We start from the raw sequence: 25,906 nt of genomic DNA on the forward strand, positions 1-25,906 counted from the left end.
TTAACTCTCAACGCCCTCCCCAACGACGTCAACAGTCACGTAGATCCGATCGGTACCTTGCCAAAACGTCAACAAGGCGGCCGAGCCTTGCTTATATCGTGACGACGAACGTGCAACATCCACAGGCCACTGCACTGCTGTGCACTATCCCAGCTTCACACTCCGTATGCCCTCCAAGCTATAATTGATCCCGCCTGTCTGTCGACACCACAACCCACTTGGCGCAAACGCGCTGGCGCCAGCGTGAGCCCGAGACAAGATGGCTGCCTTTGTCAGAGTCTCGGGGCCGCCAAATAGCAATTTCCTCGTAGGGTATCCCGGAATATCGGCGACTTTGGTAAGCCATGTGTTTGTTATACTTATGAGCTGCGTGTTGCTAATGGCGGATCCCTCAGCCTCGCGTAGAAGGCAAAGTTGAGATCAGGCCCCTCACCGGCATCTCGGCGCCGGTTTCGATATCCTTGGTCCGCATATGTTTACAAAGGAGAGAAACGATTCATCCCTCGGCTGAGTCAATAGCGAAGAAGCATTTGGGAACTCCTAGGAGAGAAACAACGGATGTGGTGGGAAAGGAACTGCTGTTGTTCCGATGTCCGGCTGGCAAGGAATCCGAGAGTGTGGTCCTGATGGACCTCCCGTTTGTACTGTTCATACCGTTTGGCAGAGGGGGAGAAGAGACCAACAGGCGGATACCTCCAGCTTCTCTACAGCTCCCGAGTCGAACCGCGGAGACCTTCTACGAGCTGGTAGTGACGGTTCAACAAGGCCAAGAGCAAAAGAAGTTCGCGTTCCCAGTTCCGATACAGAGATATGATACCCTCTCGACTTTTGGCATGTACAATCGGCCTGAAGCTGCAGAGAAAAAGTCCGATCACTTGGTCACTTTAGGCATTTCTTTACCGCGCTGGTCCTACGGACCTTTGGATCCTGTCAGCGTTTACATAAAGCTCTCGCCAAACCCGGACTGGTTGAGCAAGGCGAAGAAGGTTACTATCCAGAAAATAACAATTGGAATAGAAGAGGAGATTACATATAATCCTGAAGGGGATGAGCCGACGAAAAAGGTCAACCGAATAGCCAAGCATACTCAGACAGTTGGGGTAAGGATGCCAGAAGCTGGGTACTTTACGAATCTGGGACTTGTCTTTCCTTCTAAGGAGTTACGAGATTCGGAAGGGATTATTCGCCGTGGAAAAGCTGCATTTCCTATGTATGCAGTTAACTCCTTCACCACGACAGGGACTCTATACAAAATTGAATTCTTCCTGATAATCAAGGTACTTTGACTCCAGAGGGCTTTGAGACGTAGTAGGCTAACATGCGTAGGCGCACATGTCTGCAGCCAGAGATATCGTTTTGAGACAACCTATAGTGGTATGTCCACTAGACCAGCAGGATTGCAAAGAGGAAATGGATGCCATAGAGCAAGCCGCCAAAGATGCATCTCACGTCGATCCGCACAACCCAATGTTACCAGCTTGCACGATCATCCGAGCGAATGACAAGGACGCCTTACGAGCTTTGGGGTGGACCATGGTAGGAGGTCAACGGAAGATGGTAATCGAGTAATGGGAACTGCCCCTCGATTTTTCAGCATCGATTCTACGGAGTCACACATGACGACGATCTTTCGAACATCCAGCAACATGTAGCCATGTCGTCTCAAGAGGCATCTCAACTTATGTCGAAGCAATGCCTTGAAATCCCGATACTGTCACATAAGGGCGGCGATAGTGAGGATATAGGCGTTTCGGGGAGGGTGACAACATGTCGATATTTGAAAGCGGAAATCAGGCGCACGATGTTGGGCACGGGTATCGTGAAAGTCCAGGATAGTCAGTCACTTGATTAGGCATTTTTAGGGAGTTTTCTACGATGATCGAGGCGGGCAGCCCTTCTTCGTGTGTATGTATTGTGTGATGCATGGCTGGCTGGGTGGATGATTGGGTGGCGCCAGGATGAACGACGACCCATTCTTGTGCGAGGTAATCGTAGTCTAATCAGAACGGAAAGGAAAGGAAAGTGAACGAGACTCTCGATTTTCTTTCCCGAAGCCTGAATTCAGCTCTCTATAAGATCTGCAACATCCGCGGCTCGAAAGCACTTATACACCGACCGAGTCAGTCGGAGTCCGCGGGCGAGAAACAAGAAACCTCAAAACTCCCTCCAGCTGGGACCAGCGCAGGCCTCCTCTTCTTCTCCCCCTCTCCTTCCCTCCTTTCCCCTAAACCCAACAAACCAAGCGATCCATCCACCCAAACATCTCGGCCAAAAACCAGAGAAAAGGCACGCGCTCGCCAAAGCTAATCAGATCTAATCTCATATAAATAACGCAGAGCCTTTAGATTTTCCGGAATCAAATCAGAAACGGCTGCAAACCAATCCAAACCTATCCAAACACACAACGCGCTTCCACTCAGGAGCCGGGGTGTAAAATGCCACCGCTATAGGTGACGGCGCGTTCGTCTAAAGCATGATGGTTGATGGCGAATATTGTTCGCTTGTTCGCTTCCGAAAGCAAAGACGTCAACGTTAATGTCAACGAAACGAAGCGAAGCGAAACGAAACGGGCTTTGAATGGATGAATGGATGAATGGATGAATGAATGATGCTTTATTTAGGTTAGACAGAATGCTACTGTACTTAGAGCACTGAATTGAATCGGGGTATATCTACCTACCTTTTGGACGGGACGGAACGGAACGGCGATCATCACTTTAAGTAAACTTTTCTTCCATCTTGATTTCCAAGTCGTGGGGAAAGCATATTCTAGAGCATATTAACAATTTACTCACTATTCTATTAACCCGGATTCTTTAAGCATCATTTCAATCAGCATTAGCTCTCGATTCTGTATCGCAAAAGTTTAAAATCATCTCGGCCGTGAACCTCATACATCATTACAGACGGTTTTTTTTGCGCAACCCAATAGTAATCCCTAAACGTAGCTCTGAAGTTCCATGGAGTGGCGTGATTCGTCAGTCATCAATCATAACTGTCCCTGCGCCGGCGATGGTAGCTCCGCTGGCTTCTGTGGCTTGACCTGTGGCTCCTATCATCATCACTCCCATCCTCGCTCCCGTACCTTTGTTCTCCTCTCTTTTCCTTCTTTGCCGCATCTTTCTTGCCGTCCTGGTACCTATCCACGAGGCTGTTGACTGCCAGCCCTCCTACTGTAGCCCCGATCAATGTCAGAAGCGGACTCGGCTCATGTCTCTTCCCCTTCGAATATCCAATCTGGGCCTTTTGTGCTGCCCAACCGCCCAACGCTGCGCCCGCAGCCCCTCCCACCAAGCCTTCCGGGCTAGCGGTGAACAAGTTGTTTATATCATCCTTCAAATTGTACCGATCAGCTGCGTCCTTTACCCGGTCGATTGCTTCCGAGCTTGATCCCTTGCGACGAGATACTTGCTTGCCGTATCCGTAGTCATCCTTGCTTCTTGGCCCATGGTACGAGCTACTGCGTCTTGTCACGGCTCGTGGCCGACGCGGAGCATGGTACGATTCGGAATAATAATCATCGTCTCGGTGAGGATCAACATCGCGGCCACGGTTCATCGCCATATGATTAGTAGGCGGAGGTACGTAGTAGGTGTTAGCAGATGGCGGGGGCGAGGGGATGTATTCCGGTCTCTGGCGCGGGGGCTGGTGGCTGTAGACTGGCGGATATGTCGGCCTTGTGATCCGCGAATCCCCATAATTCGGAGGGATCCGTGTCATGGAACGGTCGTGGTTCACGAGGTTAGTTTCGGACAACTCAGTTGGCGGCCGAGAGTAGTAGCTGTCATTATCGCTCCCGGCTTCAGATCGTGGGGTTGATTGGGTGTAACGCCGCTCGCGCGCTCGACGGTCGTTCTGGGTCTCGAAGTCAGAGTCAGAGTCGTGGTCGTAATCGTAATCGTAATCGTAGTCAGATTGGTGTGTGTCTTTGGAGTCCTTGCGGCTCTTCCTACCACGTCGATGATGGTAGGGAAGGTGTATATTTCTCGGGCTGTACGTCTCCCGCCGGAAGGCTGAGTTGGGCAGTTTATCGAAATGCTTGTCAATGAGTGAATTTGCTACATCCAGGCCTGGCCCGATGAGCGGTTTGAAGTCTCCCATCCTAGCTGCCGCGTTCTGATGACGTGAGCTGGACGGGCTCTCGAAAAAGTGGTGTTGGTGTAAGTAGAAAGGCAGGATTCCAAGTTAAAGCTGTCAGCTGCAGGATGCTGAAGCTGAAGCTGAGGCTGAGGCTGATGCTGGTGATATCTGAGGAATGTTGTGGAGGTTGGTGATCTGCGGAGATCATGCCAGCTCTTTATTGCTTAAAGAATGCTCACCGCGAGTTGTCGGCCCCATGACATGTTCTTGGATGCGGGACGAACAACCTCTTGGCAATCTGTCATTGTGCATGAGAAGCAGCGGGAGGATCCAGACAATTAACTCTACGTTGTACTTCGGGGCAAGAAAGGCGTCAAAGTAAAGGCAGCATGAAAAGGTAGCTATCCTACTACCCAATATCCAACGACTAGATCAGATATTCCGAAGATGTACGGATACGGACTAAAGAAGTTCAGATAGTGCGATCGGCCTCTAGAGCGCTGATCATCGAGCCATGTCCTGGCGGCTCGAGCGCCGTAGACCCGACCCCTGAACTCCGTATCAAATACATCACTCCCTGGGCATCGGAGAATCAATAAGCCACTTCTTCTGCACCTTGCACTCGCACTCGCACTTGCAATACTCTCTACAACCACAATCTCCGCGTATCAATCGCGATGGTTTCGATAGGGGCATCTGCGAGGTTGCCAGTGACGATAGCTGTGGCCATGGCCATGGCCGGTGTGGTATTGGGTCACGGAGCTGGTGGCGAGGCATCTCAGAAGCCACTGCAAGTTGATCCAAATGCAGATTGGGCCACAAGACACATGCAGAGCAGGTTCCTCCCTCCTGAAGCTGGATCCTACGGTGCTGACGCAAAGCAGGCGAACATCACATCGACACCTTCGATGCCATGTCCTTCTTCTCGCTCCATGATTACGATAACACTGGATACTGGGACGAGCATGAGATCCTGAAGACTTATGGTATGGAGGACGAGACTGCGAAAGACGTGCCTCAATCGAAGAAAGACGAGATTGTCACGCAGATCATGAAGCTGATGGACACGAATGGGAACGGCATTGTCGAAAGGTCGGAATGGATAGCCTTTACACAGGACGGGAAAGGCACCCTGCCGGATTTTGGAACGGGTCCAGGTCATCATTGGGACATGGAGATTGAATACGAAATCCATCACTGGGAAAAGTAAGTGCTGTCCGGGGCTGTAGCGTGGCAAATCCTTGGTGGCTAATGACGCACAGGTACCATAATGAGAATACCAAGGAAGAGGACCTAATCCACCCCGAAGACATTGAACACTTCAGGAAACACGACGAATTGGAGGATGAAGCGGAGAGAGTTGCTCGGTTGGACAAGATGCCTATTGTGGAGCAGAATATTCCAGCCAAGTTCAGGAGGGAGTAGACATCCATCAGATGGCACAATTCACATGCATTCCATGCAGGCCGGCCAAGTCTATATATCGCCCTCTTGATGTGAGTGACTGTAGAAAGTGCGCTAAGGAGGGTTTAATAGGTTATGGCGGAAAATTATCTGTATCTGTCTTGGGTGACTACCCGGTAGGAAACGTAATCCCGGAGAAGCTTTTTCAAGCAGCTATCGATGGAGGTTCTTGGTATTGACCGAAGATTACAGGAGAGGTTTCAGAACGCTTTCCTAATATTCGTAAGCATCTAGGGACATAGAACCAGCGATGAGAATCCTGCAGAACGTTACATAGGTCTATGCTCATCTATGAAGGTCAGAGCTTGCTTATCTCGCTAAAACCATAGCCAGCAGGTCCTGCACTATCTGAAATAGATCTTGACGCTCAGGAAATACTGTTCGCATTTTGACGGCGGCCAGCATGTTGCAGGCATACTGTGCAGACGTGACTGTTGCATTGGACGCCAGTGGCAGAGAAATAGGTGCTCCCTACATCATCCGACTCTCAAAACTTGACAGCGGGAGTGCTGTGACTTGAGTCTCCAAGCTTACCCCAGCCAGTCGCGTCTTCAAATTCAACAGACGGGTATCACGGGGAGCTACGAAGGGCTAACGCGTATCCATGACATGCAGAGGTTCGAATATAAAGATGCCAGACGATGCAAAATCCTTTGATGAGGTTATATCAATTCCCTGGGTTAACATAGTTGCATGCTACATACTATCCTAAATTTACTGATGAGCATCTCGCTTCGCATCATGTATTTCAGCAGCTAAGGAAGATCAAAACAAAGCGCCAAATTCATCCAATTCATCCAAATACCCCGCTCTATCTCTTTCCTCCTCAGACCAAAGATACCTCTAACGCAACCGCATCGAAATCCCGATTTCCAGCGCTTAAACAGCAGTCGGCGAAGGTGGGAATCCAGTAGGAGGAGGGCCGCCGGGACCACCGCCACCGCCTGGGTTCGCTACACCCCCGTTCTCTCCGTACATAGCAGCAGCGCGGATGGTCCCCACGAAAGAGCTATCGATGCCGAAGGCGATCCAGCCGAAGATGCCGTCTTCGATGTTGGAGCTGAGGAGGGAGTACTCGATGACGGGGTCGCCTACAGCAGCCGCCTGGTTAAAGATGCTGTCGTTGGCGTTGGTTGTCAGCTGCTGGGTGTTGGGCGCGTAGAACTCGGTGGCTTCGACTTGGGTGGTGAGGGACTGGTCCATGAAGATCTGGCCGACGTGGGAGACGGTCGTGCCCAGGAACGTGCCGTTGGCGAAAGCGCTATCTTGAGGTCAGCTTGGACTGGATTCGCAGGGATGTGTATTGACTCACGTTCCGTTGACGTGTGTAGCCACGTGGATGTGGTTTGTACGACCGGTGTAGTGTCCTGGGTAGAATGTGGTGAACTGAGCGACGCCATCGCTATCGGTCAGTTGGAGGCCGCGGCTGTGGGTGGTGTTGATGTTCGACAAATCGCTAATGTCTCCGTTTCCGCCTGCCACGATGCCACTGTAGACGCCGGTGGTATTGGCATACCAGAGGTCGAGCTGCCGAAGAACGTCAAGTCAGCAAACGATCATTTTGGCGTATCTCAAGAGCCGTCCTGGGAGTAGATTGCTTCTGAGACACCCGACAGACAGGAGGGAATCGGCGACTGCCACAAAACTGACCATGATACTTGGGAGTGGCTCGCAGGTTGCCACGTCGATGACCTGGACGTCCAAGATGAGGTCTACGCCATTCTCGTGATCAGTCTCTCGGACATCCGAGCGGATGTACTCTCCAGAAACATAGTACGGCCCTTCCGTCACCTCGGGGGCAAGGATACAGGACTTGTTGCCGGAGAATAGGACATCGGTACTGGTCTCTGGTGTGTAGGCGATGGGGGATAGATGGCTGGTGTTCAGAACCGTCCCGGCATCCCGAGCCGTGAGGAGAGGCAGACCTAAGCCAGTCAGATCTCCAAATATCAAAGCTGTTTTTCTTCTGGGGGTATGCGCTTACCAGGGTGTAGGCCTCTCTTCTGTCTCTCCGCCTTCAACAGAGCCGATCGTCTGTCGATGTTCCGGGCTTCGTTGCCTCTGGCCTTCAATTTCGCAGCGCAGTGGCTGAGGTCGCGGGGGTAGTTCTCGAGCGAGGCAGCCCGTTCTTTGATCTCCTGCTGGATATCATGTCCAGGATGAGCATGGACGAGAACTGGTGCAAGCAAAGTTGCGAAGGTCAAAGACAAAAGCCTCATTTTGGAGACGCTTTGGGAGTTGGGAGAAGAAGGTTTCGGTGGTGATGATTATGATGATGAAGAAATGGGCTGCTGGATGTCTGATATCCAGCGTACGGATTACCCTCTACTTATACCCTTCCTCGCCATGCTCGTTCGTTCGTTTGCTCGTTCGTTCGTTCACTGGCGCTGCTGATCTTGGTAGGAAAGTCGCTGGTCAGGTCAGGTCAGGGCCGCAGGCCCCTTGTCCTCAGGACCAGCCAGACCTCACTGGCCTCGATCGAACCTCATCGTCATCTTCTCACCACAGGTTATTTTACTATCGTTGCGACGACGCGCGTCGAGGGGCCACATCCGAAATATATATCGACAAGCCGAAGATATATCGACCAGCCGCCACGACCAGATGCAGGTCCCGCGCATTTCGGATGAAAGCCCCCTTTGGCAAGCCCCAATCGGAGCTCTTCAATTGCTGAACAAAATTCTCACAGAAGAGCGCGGTGCGTGAGTGTGAGGAGAAATAAATGGATGTGCCGGCTTGGCAGTCGCGGGGCGTTGGGGGTTGAGGGTTGGGGAGTCGGAGTTGGATCTGCATCTAAAGGGCGGAGCTCGACTTCTAGATGGGGAAAGTGCTTAAGCGATTATGAACACCGAGTACCCGCGGCGTGCCAGTCTCGACCAGGAAGGTGTGTATGCGTGGCGCATGTACGCGAGGACGACGACGGCGGCGGCGGCGGCGGGCCCTTGAAGGTAGGCATGCGGCAAGTATACAGGCGGCTGGATGTGTCCGATTGACTTAGTAAGTGGGTGAATAGCGTGGACAGGTCTGAAAGAAAGCTTTTCCTCCTATACATGCTCGCTGATCGCACGCAATTTACAAGAATCTCAGAAAGATGGATATGAGAAAAGTTATGGCAGAGAATTATGTATGTTTGCTGGACTGAATAAGGGAAAGGGGAGGGAAAGAAAAGAAAAGAAAAGAAAATGAAACGATCTGAAATGAGATTATCTCGCTCGCGGTTTAGGGAGGTCAGCTCGCTAGCCAGCCAGCTTTTAACGATGAGGTTGAGGCTAGGGTGGGATATATCGAATTTGTTGGCTGATCTAAGAGGAGTTCTTGGCACAGTGCGGGTTTGTAAGGAGAGCACGGTATTCAAATCTTCAGAACTGATAGCAAATCTCAGCCGTGTTGTCCTTCTTCGCTACGACAACGTCTGAATTACTTGGAACTTTCAAGGTCGTCTGGCTCGAATGGAGGTTCGAAGATATCGGCGACGTCGAGACGTAGGAATAGGGTTCATGCTAAATCACATTGCTTGGAGAAGAATTGGCTTCTCCGCCCAGATCTTGGCGATCTCTTGTCTCATCCCGTCATCCCGGGGCTCAATACATATTGCTTTTATTTACTTACGTCTCTGGTGATGCCTCTTTCTTCTTCTTCATCTTCCAACCTGTTTGATTTCCAGTTTCCTCGCCCATAGAGTTTCATTTGATCGACGACTACTGACTGACCACTCCTCCTGGTGTTGAACGAAAGCTAGGATCATCTGCTTCATTGTACCACCAAGGTACCACCAACCCTAGTATATATGCTTGATATGAGCAAAGATACCACCATCATTTTCACAGCCTCTCATACCACATCCATTCCATTTTCAGAACCGCAATGTCCAAACCCACCGTCCTGATATCAGGGGCTGGCATCGCCGGTCCCGCCTGCGCCTTCTTCCTCTCCAAGGCCGGTATCCCAACTACCATCATGGAGCGCTCCTCCTCGCTGCGCAAAGCCGGACAGCAAATCGATATCCGGGGCGCCGCGCTCAAAGTCGTCCAGCAGATGGGCCTCGAGGCCGCGATCCGCGCCAAGACAACCAGAGAGGCCGGACTCGCCTTCGTCAACGGCGCTGGGAAGCGGCTCGCGCTGTTTCCCGTCGACGCGGAAGGGGGCCGGAGCTTCACGTCCGACATGGAGATCGTGAGGGGCGAGCTCGCGCATATCCTCTACGAGAAGAGTCGAGAGGGGATGAGCACGGAGTACGTGTTTGGGGATCATGTGACGGGGATGGTGCAGACGGGGAAGAAGGTGGCGGTGGAGCTTGCGCGCGGGGGTAGGCGGGAGTTCGACCTGGTGGTCGGCGCGGACGGGATGGGAAGTAAGATCCGACGACTGGCGTTCCCGGACGAGGATCCGCTGCGGGGGCTGGGGCAGTACACGGCGTTCTTCACCGTGCCGTACCAGCCGTCCGACGGGGCGTACGCACAGTGGTACAACGCCCCCGGCGGGCGGTGTATCATTCTGAGACCGGATGGCGTGGGGAATACGCGCGTGTACCTCTCTGTCATGAGCTCGAGGCCGGCCGGGTACTTTCAACTCGGCATCGGCGAGCAGAAGCGGATGATGCACGAGCTGTTCTCGGACGCGGGCTGGCAAGCGGCGAGGGTGTTGCACGGGATGGACCTCTCCGACGATTTCTACATGCAGGAGATTGCGCAGGTCAAGATGCAGCAGTGGTCGTCCGGGCGAGTCGCGCTGTTAGGAGACGCGGGATACTGTCCCTCGCCTATTTCCGGGATGGGGACGAGCTTGGCTCTTATCGGTGCTTACATCCTGGCGGGAGAAGTGGCGAGGTGTGGGAGGGATCACAGGGAAGCTTTCCGCTGCTATGAGGAGAAGATGAAGCCGTATGTGGAGAAGGCGCAGAGTCTACCTCCTGGGACGCCGGCGCTGTTGAATCCGCAGACGGCCTGGGGGATCAAGGTACTCAATGGGGTTTTGGGAACGGTCTCTTGGCTCAGAGTGGCAAAGCTGGTTGGGAAGCTGTCGAGTCCTCCTGCGGAGGACAAGAGTTTGCCAGTGTATGAGTTCTGATTGGAGGGGGGGGGGATGAGATTCCATGATTAGAGGTCCCGGATCATGTTTCTTTCTATGAATTCAAGCAGTCGAACTGACTTGTTCCATTTCTACGAGATATCACGCTCAAAGTGGAATACATTGTAGGGAAAGATATTCTCTATTTGGTATTCGCAAGTAGGTGCTGCTTTTTTTTCAGAGACCTAGCGGCCCAGAAAAAAACCCCAAATGAAAACAAAGAACCGCTCCATCATCATCCGTCGTACAGTTGAGTGAGCTTGTCTCCAGCTTTCAAGATCAGGAGAAAATATATGCATTTACCGTACCATGCCATATCTTTCCTCGCAGCTATCTATTTATCCAGGCAGCGGGCCGGCTTCAAGACATCCACTCACGAGTGACGATTACATGTGCATCGCAGTCGCCGAAGGCAGACATGCATCTGTATCCGCAGTACACGGGAGTGTTACCGCAGTATCCCCAGGTGGAGCAGCAGCGTCCGAAAATCGAACCTTTGCATGTTTGGACGCCGCTGCACTCTCCGTTCGTGCTGACGCGCAGAGGGGAGGGGTTGTTGACTGGGGCGCTGCTGGGAGTGCTGCTGCTGGTAGCTGAAGACGCGAGCTTGGTGGTGTACGAGGTGGATGCTGTGCTGGCCGGTCCTGGTGCGGGTGCAGTAGAGGACGAGACTGCCGAGACTGCCTCTTGGGTGACGCCGCAGTTGCCCGAGTAGCTGCCGTCCTGCTTCGTGCCGAAAGTGGTGACGTCGGGGCCGGGGCTGGGGAAGAAGGTGTCTTTGCCCTCGATGGTGTGGCAGCCGTTGTTGATGTTAGCGCGGAAGATGTCGGGGCGTTGGGAGAAGGGGACTGCGGGGGCGGGACCAGAGGAGGAGCCGGCGGCGATGGTGATGGAGGCACATTGCATGTACATCTCGCGGTTGCCTGGATGGGGAGAGGGGTATATTAGCAATCTGCTCGAGGGATGGATTAGGTTTGTAGATATCAATCACAATCACGCACCGGTGTGGTTCCACCAGAGCCAAGCGAAGACGGCGTGAGAGGTCGGGGCGTCGGAGGGGATGTTGAATCTGAAAGACGTATCCGGTTGCAATGGGCACTGTTGCAAATAGTCAGTCAGCAGTTTCCGACTGAATAGCGGCAGAGGGGAAGGTAGCTAGCTAGCTACTGGGAGCAGTGTGTCACTTACGTTTCCTTGGAATGAGTGGATCACCTTCCAGGTCTTTCCTTGATCGTAGCTCAGAGCGGCCTGGCACTATTGCACAGATCGATCAGCATGGGTTTCTCTAGCATATCTCGCTCGCTCACTCGAAGAGAGACCTCGGGAGAGCTAGATCGTAGTAGAACATACCGAACCTCCATTGTGGAAGGCAGGGACCTCTCCTGAACCTGGCTTGATGACGCCGCCGATGGTCACATCTGCAACGGATCCAGCTGCCCACGTATGCAGGCTGGCTCCAGCGGGGGTGGCCAGGATTCCGAGCTTGCCCTTGCAAGGGAAGTCGGCTCCGTTTGCCCTGGAGTGCGGGAGTTAGCAGATGTATATATGTATGTTCACTTCGTCGGTAATGGGTTTGCTCACATCAGGGGTGCGTGCAGGCTGTAGTCGGCTGGTCCGGCGAGGCCTCGTCTGTCTCCCAGTGGGATGGGGAACTTCATCTCCATGTGAGCAGTTGCGAGTCCAACGAGCCCAGCGGCGAGAGCGATGAAGGTGGTGGGAAGCATTGTGTCTTGTCTGCGTCTCAGTCTTGCTGAAACTACGTGTGGTGGTTGGAAGAGGATTCTTGATGATTGTTTGTTCGAGATCGAAGAATAGATGGGGTTGTCGGGTTGTAGTGTTGTTGGGTTGTTGGGTTGACGAAGAAGGAAAGGGGTCGAGGTCAATAGCGTGATAGGCGGAGGTAGACGTGTTGCGGCCGCTGCCACCGAGAAAAACTCGACTAGCGTCACGCCTGAGTTCACTTACCCAAATTTGAATACCAGATGAATAACAAGACAGCAATTTTCCACGTATTCTCTTTCTTCTATTGACTTTGCGGGTACAGTCTAGAATTTCACAAGCACGCGCTAATCTGGCCAAAGGCAAGTCCTCAAAGACGTGGCATCACTCGGCATCCAAAAGCCTCGTCCTTATACTAGAGATAGTAGAATAAGATTGGGAGACTGGTAGCTCTCGGTATGCCGGAATATGGTTAGTACCGCAAGAAAGATGCTGAAATCGAATTGTGATATGCCCGCAGATTCTTTCAGCTCCGGCGCCTGATATCGGTATTTGCATAGCTCGAGACTTGTACCTTGTAACTCCTCAAGACTAATGAGAGGTTCTTTTACTAGTTAACGGGGCTGAATAGCTGCCGCTCGAATCTGCTCAAACGACGTGCGTCGATGTTGAAGTGGGTGCAATACCCGCCAGGGAGTATGAGTAATATTTCGCATACGCTACGCCTTTGACTGAAGACTAATCTTCTCCCAAATATCTCGAACACGTACTTTAGCTACGCAGAGATTTTTAGAATGGGTCTGAAGCGTCTGTTGTTGATGTATTAAATTTAAAGGTTCTCTTAGCGACCTAGGGACGTCGTTGGTACTTCAGCGCCAAGTCGCTAATTTTCTCTGGTCAAGGGCCATATATAAACACTCTCTCAAGGGGACCACAGAGAGCGCAAAGGTTTCGTTGGTACGTCCCTGAATATCATTAATCCTGCTCATCTTCTGCCTGTATCGAGGATACAAGCTTCGGCATATCCAATCCTAATTTATTACTTCCTTCTGAAAGGAGCAGATGGGTCCGGGATTTCTAGCAATTCATGGTACCGAGCTGACTTTTGGGAACTGCAGTACATGATTCTATATTTCTATTCAAGCGTGATATTCATATCTCATCAACCAGCCTGCGACGTTTCTGCGCCCTCTTGGTTCCAGGTTCACAGCCTCCTCGCCCCATCCCTCCTGCGATTCCTCTCAGCCTGAGCAGCCATCACTTTAATCCACTCCGTCCTCCTCGCAACGATCTCTGCAATCGGAACCACCTCGCCACACCTGTCTCTCTTCCCTACACTACCCCAGCCAAAGAGTGCTCGCTTCGGCGCCACCACCGCTTCGGTACACCTCTCGCACCTGGCACGCTTCAGAGCGAGGTGTCTGGTCATGACTGGGCATGGTTTGACCTGCAGGTACGGCGACGTCTCCGGAAGCCAGCCGCGATAGAGCTTTTTGCATGGAAGTTCGTGAATCGTGAGGGTCTCGATGTGTCCGCACTTCTCCCAGAGGAGCCGGACTTGGAGGCAGCAGAAGCGAGAGGGTGGAGGCACTGGAGGCGTTATGGGCGGGGTGAGCGGAGATGTAGTCATTGTCATTCTGGCTTCAGAAGAGGAAAAAATGGCTTGTTCTGTCTTGTTGGAGTGCTTTTTGTTTGGGATACTTGTAATTTGAGTTTGGTAGGTAAATAAATGTATGAGTGACTACTGGATTATCTGCACCATATGGAACTTTTAAGGAACAATGACGCACGACGATGGTGGCTTAATCATTCCCGTTATAGAACAGAATAATCTCTTTGAACATGACTAACCTTTGTAGTTCGTGGTTGTTTGTTCTTTTCCTGTCGTGAAAGCTGCGGGCTATAATTCACAAAGCGGTTGTTGAACTTGAACACTAGAAGGCTCAGAAGCACGACAATCCCGTGGATTTGCGGGTATCTGGGAGCATTTACCTGATAATAGAATCATCAAAGCATTTATTGGACTTGAGAAGGTCATGTCATTGTACTTGAGCGGATTGAATCTGACCAGCAACCTATCACCCAATGAGTGATGCGTTGGACCCCACAATCAATAATCGATTGATAGTCATGGCGACCGGCCTCAGGAATTGAAAATAACTTGAGCAGTGAGAGAAATCGCAGCCCATGAGAATGCATTGATGGCCTTGATGGGAAATACCACTCTTGCTTACCTATGGCTTTGCGGAAGCGAGACCAGGCGAGGAGATTTGGCGCCGGATTTATCAAGCTTTAGCGATGCAACCAAGGTGAAAGCATAGGTCGCAGTAATCCTTGCTGGTGAGTTCTCTCCAGCTCAAGTTGAGGATCAAATAAGTATGGGGTGCATAGCCCGGGTAAGGGAACGCATTGAAATTCGAACCGTGAGCGCTGCATGGAAGTAAGCGCCTACTTCCGCCTCCGCGCCTGGGCTCGATCACGTATGACAGGAGAAGATAATAATAGACAATTCGATATCCATTGCAGAATTCACGAAGAAGAAAAAACCTGTTTACCCTTCCGACGCCATGCTGGGTTGGGACTATGGGAAGCGGCAGGTGAGGGGGTATTGAGAAGCTCCTGGTGAGCGAGACTATTCTGAATATCCGATCATTATCCTGGATCAAAATATATAACATAGAAATATTGTCGCCTCATATTTGATCATATTGAGTACAGATGGTGACTCAGATGCGAGTCTGGGGTGGCAAACTTTTGACTCATGCTAACTTCAATTCCCCGTGATCACGATTATACACATCCAAACCAAACTTCCTCTTCAACAACTGTGATGCCAGGACCCCTTATTTATTGCGTTTCTAAACTTTTGAACCCCCTCCCCCCCCCCAGCAAAAGAATAAGAAAGATGCTCCTTCTCCGGTCTCCTCGTTGTCACTAGCCTATCTCGCTCGCTATCCACGGCGAGATATATCCATCCAGCCAGTACGCCACCTCGACGCTCGGCAGCTTTTCCGTGCTGCCATCGACGACATCGATCTTCCATCCTCTATCATGACATCCAGGCCAGGTCAGCAGCATCTCACACCGCCTCCCTCACATCCCGTCGACAAGGTCGCGGCGCATATCATGGCGGGTCGTGGCGGAGGGCATAGGGTCATCTGCTCGGTTGATTGATGCTAATCTGATGCGCTGGCAGACATCTCGCTCCCCCCGAACGAGTGTGAGTCCGCCTCGCGGAAACCAAGGGTTTGCCGATACTTCAGCAGCAGAAACGGTATGAAAGATATATTCATTAATTCATTATATCTCTGGTCCGTGAATATTCTTATTGGCCCTATGCATGTTTTTGGTTTGCATATGCCGCCGAGTGTGTGCTTGCAGCAATTGCAAGCATACTTCCCGGATCATTTGATCTCCACCGCTATCACGGGCGTGGGGGGAGACGATTGATCTGGACATCAGACGTCAGACATCCAGATTATGGAGAATTCAGTGGCAGTCGTGGACTCCTGGACTCGTGGACTGGTGGCTTTCGATCCTTTGATCCCGTCTTGCAACACGTGATACCCAACCGGGCATAGAAGCAGCTGAACAGAGATGCTGACCGTCGAGATTATAGGCCACTGTCAAGCCGGCGACGAATGCCAATTCTTGCATGATGACAACAAACTTCCTGTAACATCGAAGCCATTTGACAACACAACCGAACCATCCGCGGAGGGCAAAGGCAATGCAGGCAACCTCGTGATGGAGGAAGATGGTATGGTCCGAGATCGCCAGCAGGCAATTACGAAACCTGTCCCTACTTCGCGAGTCGTTCCAAAGCCAGTACCACAAGCACAAGCCCAGGATCCTCGAGAATTCCAGTTGGGCCAGATACGGAGACGTTTCAAGCCCAAGGAGACGACGCATCCTGGTTCACAAGCTACGCTCTTGAAGTTCAGCCTTGCTCCTTCAGATCCTGATTTCCCTTTTGAGATGACCACATTGGATTGTTTACTTTCTGTACCAAATACGTATCCGAATCATGGCCCATCTCTCAAAGTTGGTAATACCGATATCCCCAGAGGATTTGCTCTCAATGTCGAGCATGGGTTTGAGAATTTGGTCAAGGACAAGCCAGATTCCACCTTGCTGGAGTTTTTAAAGGCTCTTGATAAGAACCTCGAAGCTTTCTTATCCGCCCCAAAGGCTGAAACGGTAATGTTGGTACCGAACAAGGATACCCGACACCTCTCATCTGCTCCTTCACGGTCCGTAGAACCAGCTCTTGCTTCTGCTGCGGTGAAGGAACCTGTCTCTCCCGAGAGAACTACTCCCAAGATCGCGGCGCCTCTCATTACTTACTCGGCCCAGGAGAAGGCCGAGGCTTTGAAGCGGAGAGAAGTTGAGACTAGACAACTTGAGGCTCGGATGAAGCGCTTACCCCTTTACAAGATGTCGCCTGATGGGATCGCATTTACATTGCCTGTGGAGCCGAAGAAGCGAGCAGAGTTGCCGATCTCGTTACAAGCAGTCAAAGCAGTTGTTCTGTTTGTTCCTCTCTTGTACCCTCTGCAGCCTTGCCGCATCAAGCTGGATGGCCCTGATACTCCAGAAGCCAAGCCAGTTGAGGTTGGGTTCCAGCAGAAAGCTATTGAGCGAAAACATGTCACGCTGACTGGACACGTCAATTACCTGGCTCAAAATATGCATCTTCTAGCAAAAACCAAGTTGGAGGCAAAGCCAGCTCTAGCTGTTCCCGTTCAGCTCCCAATCGTAGAGGATCCCGTCTCCACGGGAACTTTGCCAGAGGGCCACCAAGACCCAGACCGCAGTCACATTCAATACATCACTAGACCACCTGAGTGGGAGATTATCGAAAGAGATGAGGCTTCCGACTCTGATGAAATTGACTCTTATGATACAGGAGACGAATCTTCCGACGAGGACGGAGGGGTCGCAGTTCACGAAGACGGCGAAAAGTCACCCGAACAACCCAAGCAACCAATGCAGAATACAGAGCGGGGCACTTCCATCTCTTTTCCATTCATGGAGCTATATGGTATCGAACTCTTGGAGATCGTCGTACTGAATATTACCGTCAAGTGTGAGAGATGCAAGGATGTGACAGAGGTGAAGGGGCTTAAGGACGGCATCACCAAGTCAGAGAGCTGCAAGAAGTGCGCAAGCCCCTTAAGCATACAGTTCCGCAAAGACTTAATACATGCACATGCAGTACGAGCAGGTTTCCTAGACTTGGAGGGTTGTGTTGTCGGCGACATGTTGGCTAGGTGCGTTCTTCCCCCATCAAGCACATTCAAAGTCACTGAGAATTTCCAGCACATTCATTCCAACTTGCTCTCAATGTTCCAACGCCTACCCGCTACCTGGAATCGTTTCGGTTCAAGGCGAATCCACCAGGAACGTCTGCCGGACATGCTATTCACAGCTTATCTACAAAATCCCATCGGTCAAATTCCTCCGCATCTCTTCATCAAATATCCCTACAGCCCCGGGAGCCCGCCGCAAGAGAGAAACTCTCGGCCTCACCCCAGGAACCGAGCTCCCCAAACGCGGTCGCTGTCGCCACTACACCAAGAGCTATCGCTGGTTCCGCTTCAGCTGCTGCATGAAAGTCTACGCCTGCGATAAATGCCACGAGGAAGGCGAGGACCACCCGAACGAATGGGCAAACCGCATGATCTGTGGACACTGTTCTAGGGAGCAGAACTACCGGCCAGAGGACTGCGGGTTCTGTCGTGGGAGCATGGTGGCGAGGAAGAGCGTCGGCGGATTCTGGGAAGGAGGAAAAGGGACCCGTGATCGGGTTAAGATGAGTAGGAAGGATAAGAGAAAGCACAGAAGGATCGGGGGAGCGGCTAAGCCGAAAGAGTGATTGCATTTATCCGGCATGAGCTGATGTTAGGGTGTGTACAGATAGATACTTAGGGGCAAGCAAGTCAAGGGGCTCGCATAGAGAGGCTTTCTCTACCTCTTCCCTTCTCTCTCCCACGAATCAAAATTTCTTCTCCCCTTCGACCCTTCCTTTGTATTTGCGTGTGCTACAATATTACATGTAGTCAGTACCTCCTACTAGAGCGACCGCCGGGTAAACCGCCTCTGCCCGCGGAACCTAGCATCGAGCGAGCGAGCGAGTGACAACTCGACTGGCTACACGAGCGATGGGAACAACACCAACATGGGAGACGGCCGCAGCAGGCCTGTTGTCTACACCACCTGCAGGATCTCGTTCTCTCCTCCGCGCCGCTGCGCCTCGGGGGACACCAACCCGTGGCTATATCCGCCCGTGAGTAGTAATCGGGCATCAATCAATCAATCAGTCAGTCAGTCAGTCAGTCCACCCATCTTCTCCGACGGCTTCTCTTCGACGTCTGCGACGTCCCCGAGTCAGGTCAGGTCAGGTCAGGTCAGGTCAGGTCCCCGCCAGGGCCCGCCGGGCAAAATAAATCTGCAGACGCTGCAGAAGACCGAATTTCGATAGGTATTCGATACCGATGTCGATACCGATAGACGTGGGGGGGGGGGTGTCAGCATGCGAGCTTACGGACGGACCTTTCCCTACCCTACCGCGGTTGGTTTTGTCGAGACTTGTGAGAGAGGCTGGGTGGGTTGGTGGGTGGTAAGCAAGCAAGCAAGCAAGCAAGCAAGCAAGCAAGCAAGCAGCTGACCGCTCTTTAAAAATTTCTAATTTTGTAAATTTTATGATTTTATAATTTTATAAATTTATATGTATGTGTATATTTGGCAAGTCACAGACAGGGTACTACGCAAGAAGGGGAAGAAGAAAACAAAAGACATATAAAAAAAAAAAAAAAAAAAAAAAACCGGAAATTGAAAATTGAAAATTGAAAATTGGCCGCGTCGTACTGAACCCCCTCCTTCTTTCCCGGGCTGGTTAACCCCCCCCACCCCCCCTGCTCCCGTGCTGTTTGTTTGTTTGTTTGTTTGTTTGTTTGTTCCCTCCCTTCTGCACCCGGATGGATGTACCTAGCTAGCTAGATTTCGTCCTGTCTCGTCCTGTCTCGTTTCCTTTCGTTTCGGGGTTTTTTTTTTTTTTTTTCGGTGACTGGTTGACTGGTAATTCATCAGGTTGAGCTGATCGATTGATCGATTGATTGTACGTAGACCGTAGATCCCCTTTCCCGTCTTCTGTCTTCCCATGTTCTCTTCTCGGGAGCCGTCTCCGCGTGGGCGCGAATCAAAAAAAAAAAAAAAAAAAAAAAAACCGCGCTGGTTCGTTCCCATGTCTTTGGGACTGTAATTTGGTAAATCGGTCGAGGCGAGTCGAGTCGGTCAGGTTGATCTACGGAGTACTAATATTTTTTTTTTTCTTTCCCTGAAATGGAGGACCGGGAAAGGAAGGAAGGGAAAACCTAGGGAGATAGATGTGACGATTTGATGTGACGATTTGAGGAGATGTGTTGGTGTGATGTGATGTGATGTGATGTGGTGATGTGATGTATCGCTTGAGCAAGGCAGAGGGAAGGTAAAGCAAGGCACGGAAATACCGTTTTGGAATCTTCCCTTCCCGGTTTTTGTCTGTCTGTACTCTTTCTGGTTGGAAAAGGGGGGATGGGGAAAGGGGGTGGGGGATTGGATTGGATTGGATTGGATTGGATTGGGATAGGATTGGGATCGATTGGGATAGAATGATGGGAAAAGACAGGGAAATGGAAAGGGAAACGGAAAGGAAAAAGAAAATAAGGGTGAGAATGAGAATTACAATTAGGGGGAAGGGAAGGAAAGGAAAGGGAGAGGACGGCAGGTAGGTAGCTATCCGTCCGCGGTCCGGAATCCCGTGCGGGGGGAGAGGGCTGGTTTTGTTTTCTTTTTCGATGTTTGGAGATGGATGGATGGGATAGAGAGAGGTTGATATTGGTAATGATATTGATATTGGGATTTGTAACCTGAGATTGAGAGAGAGAGAGGTTGGATGGATGGATGGATAGTTGGATGAATGGGGTACCTGGAAGAAGGATAGGGGAAGTGATTAGTACGGGGAAGTGATTATTACAGGGAATTGTGGACTTTTAGTTGTGCGATGCGAGGTTCGAGCCTTGCAGCGATGCTGCGTATGTACCTGGGGCGATACGATGGAGAGAGAGAGAGCATGACAGAATGTCGCGACGCGTGTGGAGAATATGGGGAAGTGGAGGGCGCGCCCGGAGAGTTACAGTTACAGTTACACCGTGTGGCTTGTTGTCTGTCTGACAGCGCAGCCCACCCGGCGATCCCGATTCCCTGGATTTTGGCGTTTGGCTTGTGGCTTGTGTTGTAGGTGGATAGATGGATGGGTTGGATCGTGGGGGGTTTCGGGCAAGGACAGGAGAGACATCTAGGATGTACAGAAGAAAGCGAGGGAGAATTTGTGTGTGTATATACCAATTTTTGCTTGGTTGGTACTTTATAAGAAGGAAGCATTGATGTGAATTCATGTGTCCGTTTGAATGAACGAGTAATTTAGGAATAAATAGTATTGGAGTCGATGAAGCTCGAAGCTCGGCTAGAAAGCAAACTGCAAACAAACAAGTAAGTGAGTAAGCGAGCAGGCAAGCAAAGCAGAGCTAGGTGAGCTATCATCTCTTTAGGAGAGAAGAAAAGAAGAGAAGAGAGACGGGATGGGATGGGATTTGAGAAGAAACACACGAAAACCAAAGAGGAATGGAATATAGACAACAGATAGCAAACGTGATTTACAAACAAAGTAGGTAGGCAGATGTCCTGAGCCGTAAGCTAGCTAGCGAACTATGTATATATATATCATACCCGGGAGTTAGAAAGGAACGAATAGAAACAGAATGACAGACTGATTTCAATAATTTACCCTGAAGACATATTTCATTTTCTTCCGTTTTCCAAACATACAAAAAAACAATCAAAATCTGCTCTCATGGTCCTCGGCAAACAAAGCCGATACGATATCTTCAAGCCTGTATTGTACCGACAGTACTTATTTGCTTACTATGTACATTGGCTAGCCTGCCCCCTTTCTTCGCCGCCCCTCATCCCGTTCCCTTCCATCCTCCCTTTCCGAATAAACAAGCTATTTCCCGATCCCGAAGGTAGACAAGAAACCCACCAACCTACCCACTCACCTCCGCACCCACTTTCCCGTTTCTAAATACATATATAAATAGATATACATGAGTAAACAAACCGATCAACATTTACCTCCAGCATGTGCCTCCCGGATTTGACCACCTATTCAATTTCAAACAAGATGCAAAACATGACAAATCTCCCACCGTCCATTCGTTCCATCTATTTATCCACCACCCTGTCTGTCTTTTTCTCCTGTACGTACGTAGTAGCTAGCCGGCTTCCCCGGCCCCTGGCTTTTACTAGCGCACCCGCCGGGAGCCAGAGCCACCCGCCCGCTCGGGACCCCCGCTCCCGCAGCGTGAGAAACAAAGCCAAACAAATTACTACCACTTCGCCCCTCCTCCGAGTCTTGCAGTTGGTAATCTGCAGTCCGATCAGATCCAATATAATTAAGTATTATGTTAAATGAAACAAGCACAACTCCGTGTTCTACGACCGTACCAGTACTCCCCGTCCCCCCCCCCCCCCGAGTACGTGGTAATTACCGCGGGGGGGTTGGCTCCAAAGCTTAAGACTGCACTTCGATCCCCCCTGGTTTCCCGGCCCTCGGGCGGTAATTAGTAGTATTAGGCCTGGGTAACGACTGTACTGTACGTAGTAGTAGGTACCTGATCGATTCCCGAAGTTCTTGCCTCGACCCAGGCGAAATAGAGTTGTACAAGTACGTAGATAACGGGTAATGAAAAATACTACGTACTACCGGTACCTATCCCATCCGTCTCACGAGCCCCTCCCCTCGCCTCAAGGTTCTTCGTTTGCAGTTTGCAGTTGCAACCCTTGCAAAACTACTTTGGCAACTACTACGTATAGTATCAAAGCTCCTCTCCAAACCCTTGAGGGTTGTGATTTACTACACTTTGTATCGATCGCCTGGGACGGAAGTCCGATGTTACGTAGGAATATCTCTCTCGGGCGAATCGCGGAGTCTGGGTTACTTGCTCTTACCCTCTTTCTTTTCCTGGCCTGCTGCTGAAGGCTGCATATACGAAGTATCCTCTGTCTCCTCTTCCCTTTTTCCCTTTTTTCCTTTTTTCCTTCATGCTCGCTCGCGTAGAGGTCGGGCTCAGATTGACTTCAATACAGCTTAGACGTGCCATACTTTTGGGAACTTGCTACTACTACTATACGTACTACTACTACATCGAGTAATAATGTTGATACACGCTGGACCCAGACGATAAGAAAAAGGGAATAGTAAGAGACGGATTAATGATCCTGCGCCGCCCGGGGACGGCAAGTTACTATAACGAAGTAAGCAAGCGCCCCGAAACCAGGGAAACCGAAGTAGCAGGAGGAGGAAGAAGAAGAAGAATGAAGATGGAAACAGGACCGAGTAGACTTCCTTCTACGCTGTCGGACATGCTGTCAGGTACGAAGTCTAAACAAGGCCGGTGAGGGGTGTGTACCGGGTCGATCAATAAATGTGGTATATACTTCAATATACGACGTAGTAGGAGAACCTACACCGGTACCGAGGCCGAGGCCGACGCTCCGCTCGATCATCGCTTACCGACCTACTACGTGCCTACTACTAAGTAGAACGTGCAGTACGGTACGGTGCACCCATCTCAACGGTCGTCTCTCGTCAGCGACGTCATCCCGCGAGCAGGAGATCCGGCTTTGCTCTGCTCTATTGATCCTGCGCCCGGTCCCGAGTGGCACCCATGGCGGGCAAGTACTACTACTACGTACGTCGTATACTGCTATGTTTGGTACCTTTCTCGTCAGCAGAGGACTAACCAAGTCCATACATACTGTACATACCACGTAGTAATTATCCGCCTTCTTACGTGCCCACTGCTGACTGCTGACTGCTGACTGCTGACTGCTCACTCTGCAGCGATGTACGTAGTCCTACCTAGGTACCGGTACTACTCATCCACCCGCCCTTCCGTATGCAGTACGTAGGAATAATAGTACGGTAGTAGATCCTCTCTCCCCCCCCCTCCCCCCACCGACTCCTAAAAAAAAACCATTATACACTCAGTCATGACATCATAAACCCCTCCCCCTCCCCCCCCCTTCTAGAAGGAATCCCGTCAATTCATCATCCTATACTTCCACTTGTACTACGTAGTAGCCGTTGGAAATAAAACCTAATAATAAGACTTCCACTCTTTCAACTACTAAGTACCTATACCTCGGTCGATGAAATCATATACGTAGTGCGTACTTGGAACATGACATACTACTACCAATTACAACGTCACCAGTGCAAGCGTTACCGTACCGGTACACACACCCCGAGTAAGAAGGGTATGTATGGTACGGTATAGCACCCAGACACCCCAGGGTTTTCAAAGTAGAGATTTCGCCTTCCGAAGCACCCCTCACGCTGTAACACCCACCCAGGCCCGTACGGAGGAGTACCGGTAAGTACCTACCTACGTACCGGTACCTACCGTAGCGAGCCAGAGGAAGATTTGCAAAAATTATAAATAGCTACCCGAGCCCGGTGAGCATAAAATCGGACTCTTATATTTAGGATGACAATTCGATATATATTTAAATATATATATATATAAAAATGAATATATATGATATAAGAGGAGGGAAGAAAGGATTTTCGAATCCGGTCGCGGACTAATATTAGTTAGTATTGGCGTGATGGATTTGGTCATTGGAGATATCGATCGATATATATTTTTCTTTTTGGGAAGGGGGAAAGGGAGGAGAGGCAATCACTCACTGGGGAATAAATCCCTTCATCTACCTTTGCGAACGCTCTTTTTCGTTATTATTTTTCTCTGTGGTCGTTTTTCCTTTGCGAGTCTAGGTACACCTGTTCCTTTTCGTCGGTCAGCTCGCCACTAGGGAGAGACTTTATAGACCCTTGAATAGTAGTATTTTTCTCCAAAAATGATGCTCCTATCGCAATCTACCTGCGCGATCTTGCTAGCCTGGAGCTTTCTCTCCAACCGAGCGCATGGAAGAGAGATCATCGCGTATCGAACCGTTTCCAGAGTAGGTAGGTTTCACCGTGATGTACATCCAAACAACATAAGCTTACATCGGTCACGCGGATTCCTAGGCCGAAGCCGAGTACATCAATGAGAACGAAAGGCCTTTCAGAGATAGAGAGCTCGATTTGAGATCCGAAGAGCACAATCAGCTAGGACAGGGCTTCTACACGGGTACGTTGAATTTCACATCTGATCGAGCGCTGCTGACTCCCCCCCCCCTCCTTGCCTGCGCGCGGAGCTAACGATCCACGTGGGTAAACAGTCAACGAACCCGGGGGGTGGCCGAACGTTGGGCCCCAGTGGCACTGTGCCATCGCGGCGGACGGCGAGAAGGTGAAGGCCGTTCGCAAAGTGTGGATCCCAGAGTACTACTGGACGACGCGCCGGGTCGGCCGGAAGAGCAAGAGCAAGAGCACGAGGGAGCGCGTGCAGCTGTGGACCTACGAGTCCAAGAACGAGGCCGCCATCCTCCGCTACATCGAGTCCCTGGGCGTGCCGCACCCGGAGCGGGCCTGGCGCCTGGCCCTCGTCCCGAGCCTCTCGGCGAGTGTGAAGCTGCAGATGGTCATCCCCACCGAGACGATCAACGGCAACGAGCTGGATTTCTGGGCGCGGTGCTGGGAGACGAGGGCGGAGCTCTTGGCATCTCAGCCGCAGCCCCAGCCCGTGGATTGGATGAGCTGGGAGGGGATTGCTGGGGATCCGGAGCCGGTGGATCCGGAATCGAGCGATTCCTCGAGCGAGGAGCGGGAGGCGAGGTGGTATCAGAGGTGGTTGGATTGGTGGCAGCGTTCGTGAGCCTCCTGTGAGAGCGACAGCGACAGCGACATGTGAGAGCTGGAAGGAAGGAAGGTAGGCAGGGAGGAGTAGAGAGAGAGAGAGAATAACCCGAAAATCACATCCAACCCAGAGACCAGCGTGAAAAGATAAATAAAAATTGCGATTTCGATTTCGACAAGCCAATATTATACATCCATTTTTTTATATATATATTTTTTTGCTGGTGCAACCAAATGCACACCCATCCATCCATCTCCTCCCGTACCCGAGCCAGATGAGCAATCACCAACCAGCTAGTAGGTAGTAGAAACATCAAATTCCCTAGAGGAGGACCGGTGGCTCACCTGCCCAGAACCGTGAAGGTGGTAAGGTAGTACGAGTTAACTCGTTGAGCCACAGCCCCGAGTCCTGGCCGTCTAAACCTCGCACCACGCACGCACCAACCACCGCCAGCCGTCCTTATGGCTCAGGCTGGAGACTCAATCGATCACCCTTAAGCAGATGCTAGCGTAAGGTAGTCAGTCAAGCTGGCACGAGCCGGAACCCACTTGGGAGTAGTTGTGCTACCGGTACGTAGTAGTAGTATTTGGTTACTACTCCGTGCTTCGCATGTTCATCTAGTAGTACCGGTACAACGTGGTAGTACTTCAACCCACCGCGCTGGACCGACCGTCGGGTGAACGAACGAACGAACGGGTTGTCGGGTCGGGCGGGGAACGACACCCGGT

At 51.2% G+C, this 25,906-nt stretch overlaps 9 protein-coding genes across 9 annotated transcripts; 5 read left to right on the plus strand and 4 right to left on the minus strand.

Annotated features, from left to right (window-relative positions):
* Window positions 1-259: 259 nt before the first annotated feature.
* L3040_000322 (uncharacterized protein) lies at window positions 260-1,852 on the plus strand (the record flags this gene model as incomplete). Its single annotated transcript, XM_007297358.1, has 4 exons — window positions 260-337; window positions 396-1,277; window positions 1,327-1,536; window positions 1,595-1,852. The coding sequence occupies 4 exons, from the start codon at window positions 260-262 to the stop codon at window positions 1,850-1,852; spliced, it is 1,428 nt and encodes a 475-aa protein (XP_007297420.1).
* Window positions 1,853-2,985: 1,133 nt separating this feature from the next.
* On the minus strand, window positions 2,986-4,101 carry L3040_000323 (uncharacterized protein; the record flags this gene model as incomplete). Its single annotated transcript, XM_007297357.1, has 1 exon — window positions 2,986-4,101. The coding sequence occupies one exon, from the start codon at window positions 4,099-4,101 to the stop codon at window positions 2,986-2,988; it is 1,116 nt and encodes a 371-aa protein (XP_007297419.1).
* Window positions 4,102-4,757: 656 nt separating this feature from the next.
* Window positions 4,758-5,505, plus strand: L3040_000324 (uncharacterized protein; the record flags this gene model as incomplete). Its single annotated transcript, XM_066155108.1, has 3 exons — window positions 4,758-4,914; window positions 4,965-5,286; window positions 5,343-5,505. 3 exons carry the CDS (start codon window positions 4,758-4,760, stop codon window positions 5,503-5,505), a joined length of 642 nt encoding a protein of 213 aa, XP_066013163.1.
* Window positions 5,506-6,423: 918 nt separating this feature from the next.
* Window positions 6,424-7,763, minus strand: L3040_000325 (uncharacterized protein; the record flags this gene model as incomplete). Its single annotated transcript, XM_007297355.1, has 4 exons — window positions 6,424-6,805; window positions 6,857-7,071; window positions 7,195-7,469; window positions 7,529-7,763. The coding sequence occupies 4 exons, from the start codon at window positions 7,761-7,763 to the stop codon at window positions 6,424-6,426; spliced, it is 1,107 nt and encodes a 368-aa protein (XP_007297417.1).
* A 1,645-nt stretch (window positions 7,764-9,408) lies between these two features.
* Window positions 9,409-10,611, plus strand: L3040_000326 (uncharacterized protein; the record flags this gene model as incomplete). The annotated part of the gene is made up of 1 exon (XM_007297354.1): window positions 9,409-10,611. One exon carries the CDS (start codon window positions 9,409-9,411, stop codon window positions 10,609-10,611), a length of 1,203 nt encoding a protein of 400 aa, XP_007297416.1.
* Window positions 10,612-10,971: 360 nt separating this feature from the next.
* On the minus strand, window positions 10,972-12,335 carry L3040_000327 (uncharacterized protein; the record flags this gene model as incomplete). The annotated part of the gene is made up of 5 exons (XM_007297353.2): window positions 10,972-11,534; window positions 11,613-11,709; window positions 11,800-11,865; window positions 11,962-12,127; window positions 12,193-12,335. The coding sequence occupies 5 exons, from the start codon at window positions 12,333-12,335 to the stop codon at window positions 10,972-10,974; spliced, it is 1,035 nt and encodes a 344-aa protein (XP_007297415.2).
* Window positions 12,336-13,534: 1,199 nt separating this feature from the next.
* Window positions 13,535-13,966, minus strand: L3040_000328 (uncharacterized protein; the record flags this gene model as incomplete). Its single annotated transcript, XM_007297352.1, has 1 exon — window positions 13,535-13,966. The coding sequence occupies one exon, from the start codon at window positions 13,964-13,966 to the stop codon at window positions 13,535-13,537; it is 432 nt and encodes a 143-aa protein (XP_007297414.1).
* A 1,415-nt stretch (window positions 13,967-15,381) lies between these two features.
* Window positions 15,382-18,208, plus strand: L3040_000329 (uncharacterized protein; the record flags this gene model as incomplete). Its single annotated transcript, XM_066155109.1, has 4 exons — window positions 15,382-15,397; window positions 15,527-15,604; window positions 15,950-17,603; window positions 17,653-18,208. 4 exons carry the CDS (start codon window positions 15,382-15,384, stop codon window positions 18,206-18,208), a joined length of 2,304 nt encoding a protein of 767 aa, XP_066013164.1.
* Window positions 18,209-24,294: 6,086 nt separating this feature from the next.
* Window positions 24,295-25,196, plus strand: L3040_000330 (uncharacterized protein; the record flags this gene model as incomplete). Its single annotated transcript, XM_007297350.1, has 3 exons — window positions 24,295-24,399; window positions 24,467-24,569; window positions 24,661-25,196. 3 exons carry the CDS (start codon window positions 24,295-24,297, stop codon window positions 25,194-25,196), a joined length of 744 nt encoding a protein of 247 aa, XP_007297412.1.
* Window positions 25,197-25,906: the final 710 nt, after the last annotated feature.

Source organism: Drepanopeziza brunnea, assembly GCF_022702325.1.
Source record: "Drepanopeziza brunnea f. sp. 'multigermtubi' strain 214-2 chromosome Unknown ctg1, whole genome shotgun sequence".
Taxonomy (NCBI): domain Eukaryota; kingdom Fungi; phylum Ascomycota; class Leotiomycetes; order Helotiales; family Drepanopezizaceae; genus Drepanopeziza; species Drepanopeziza brunnea.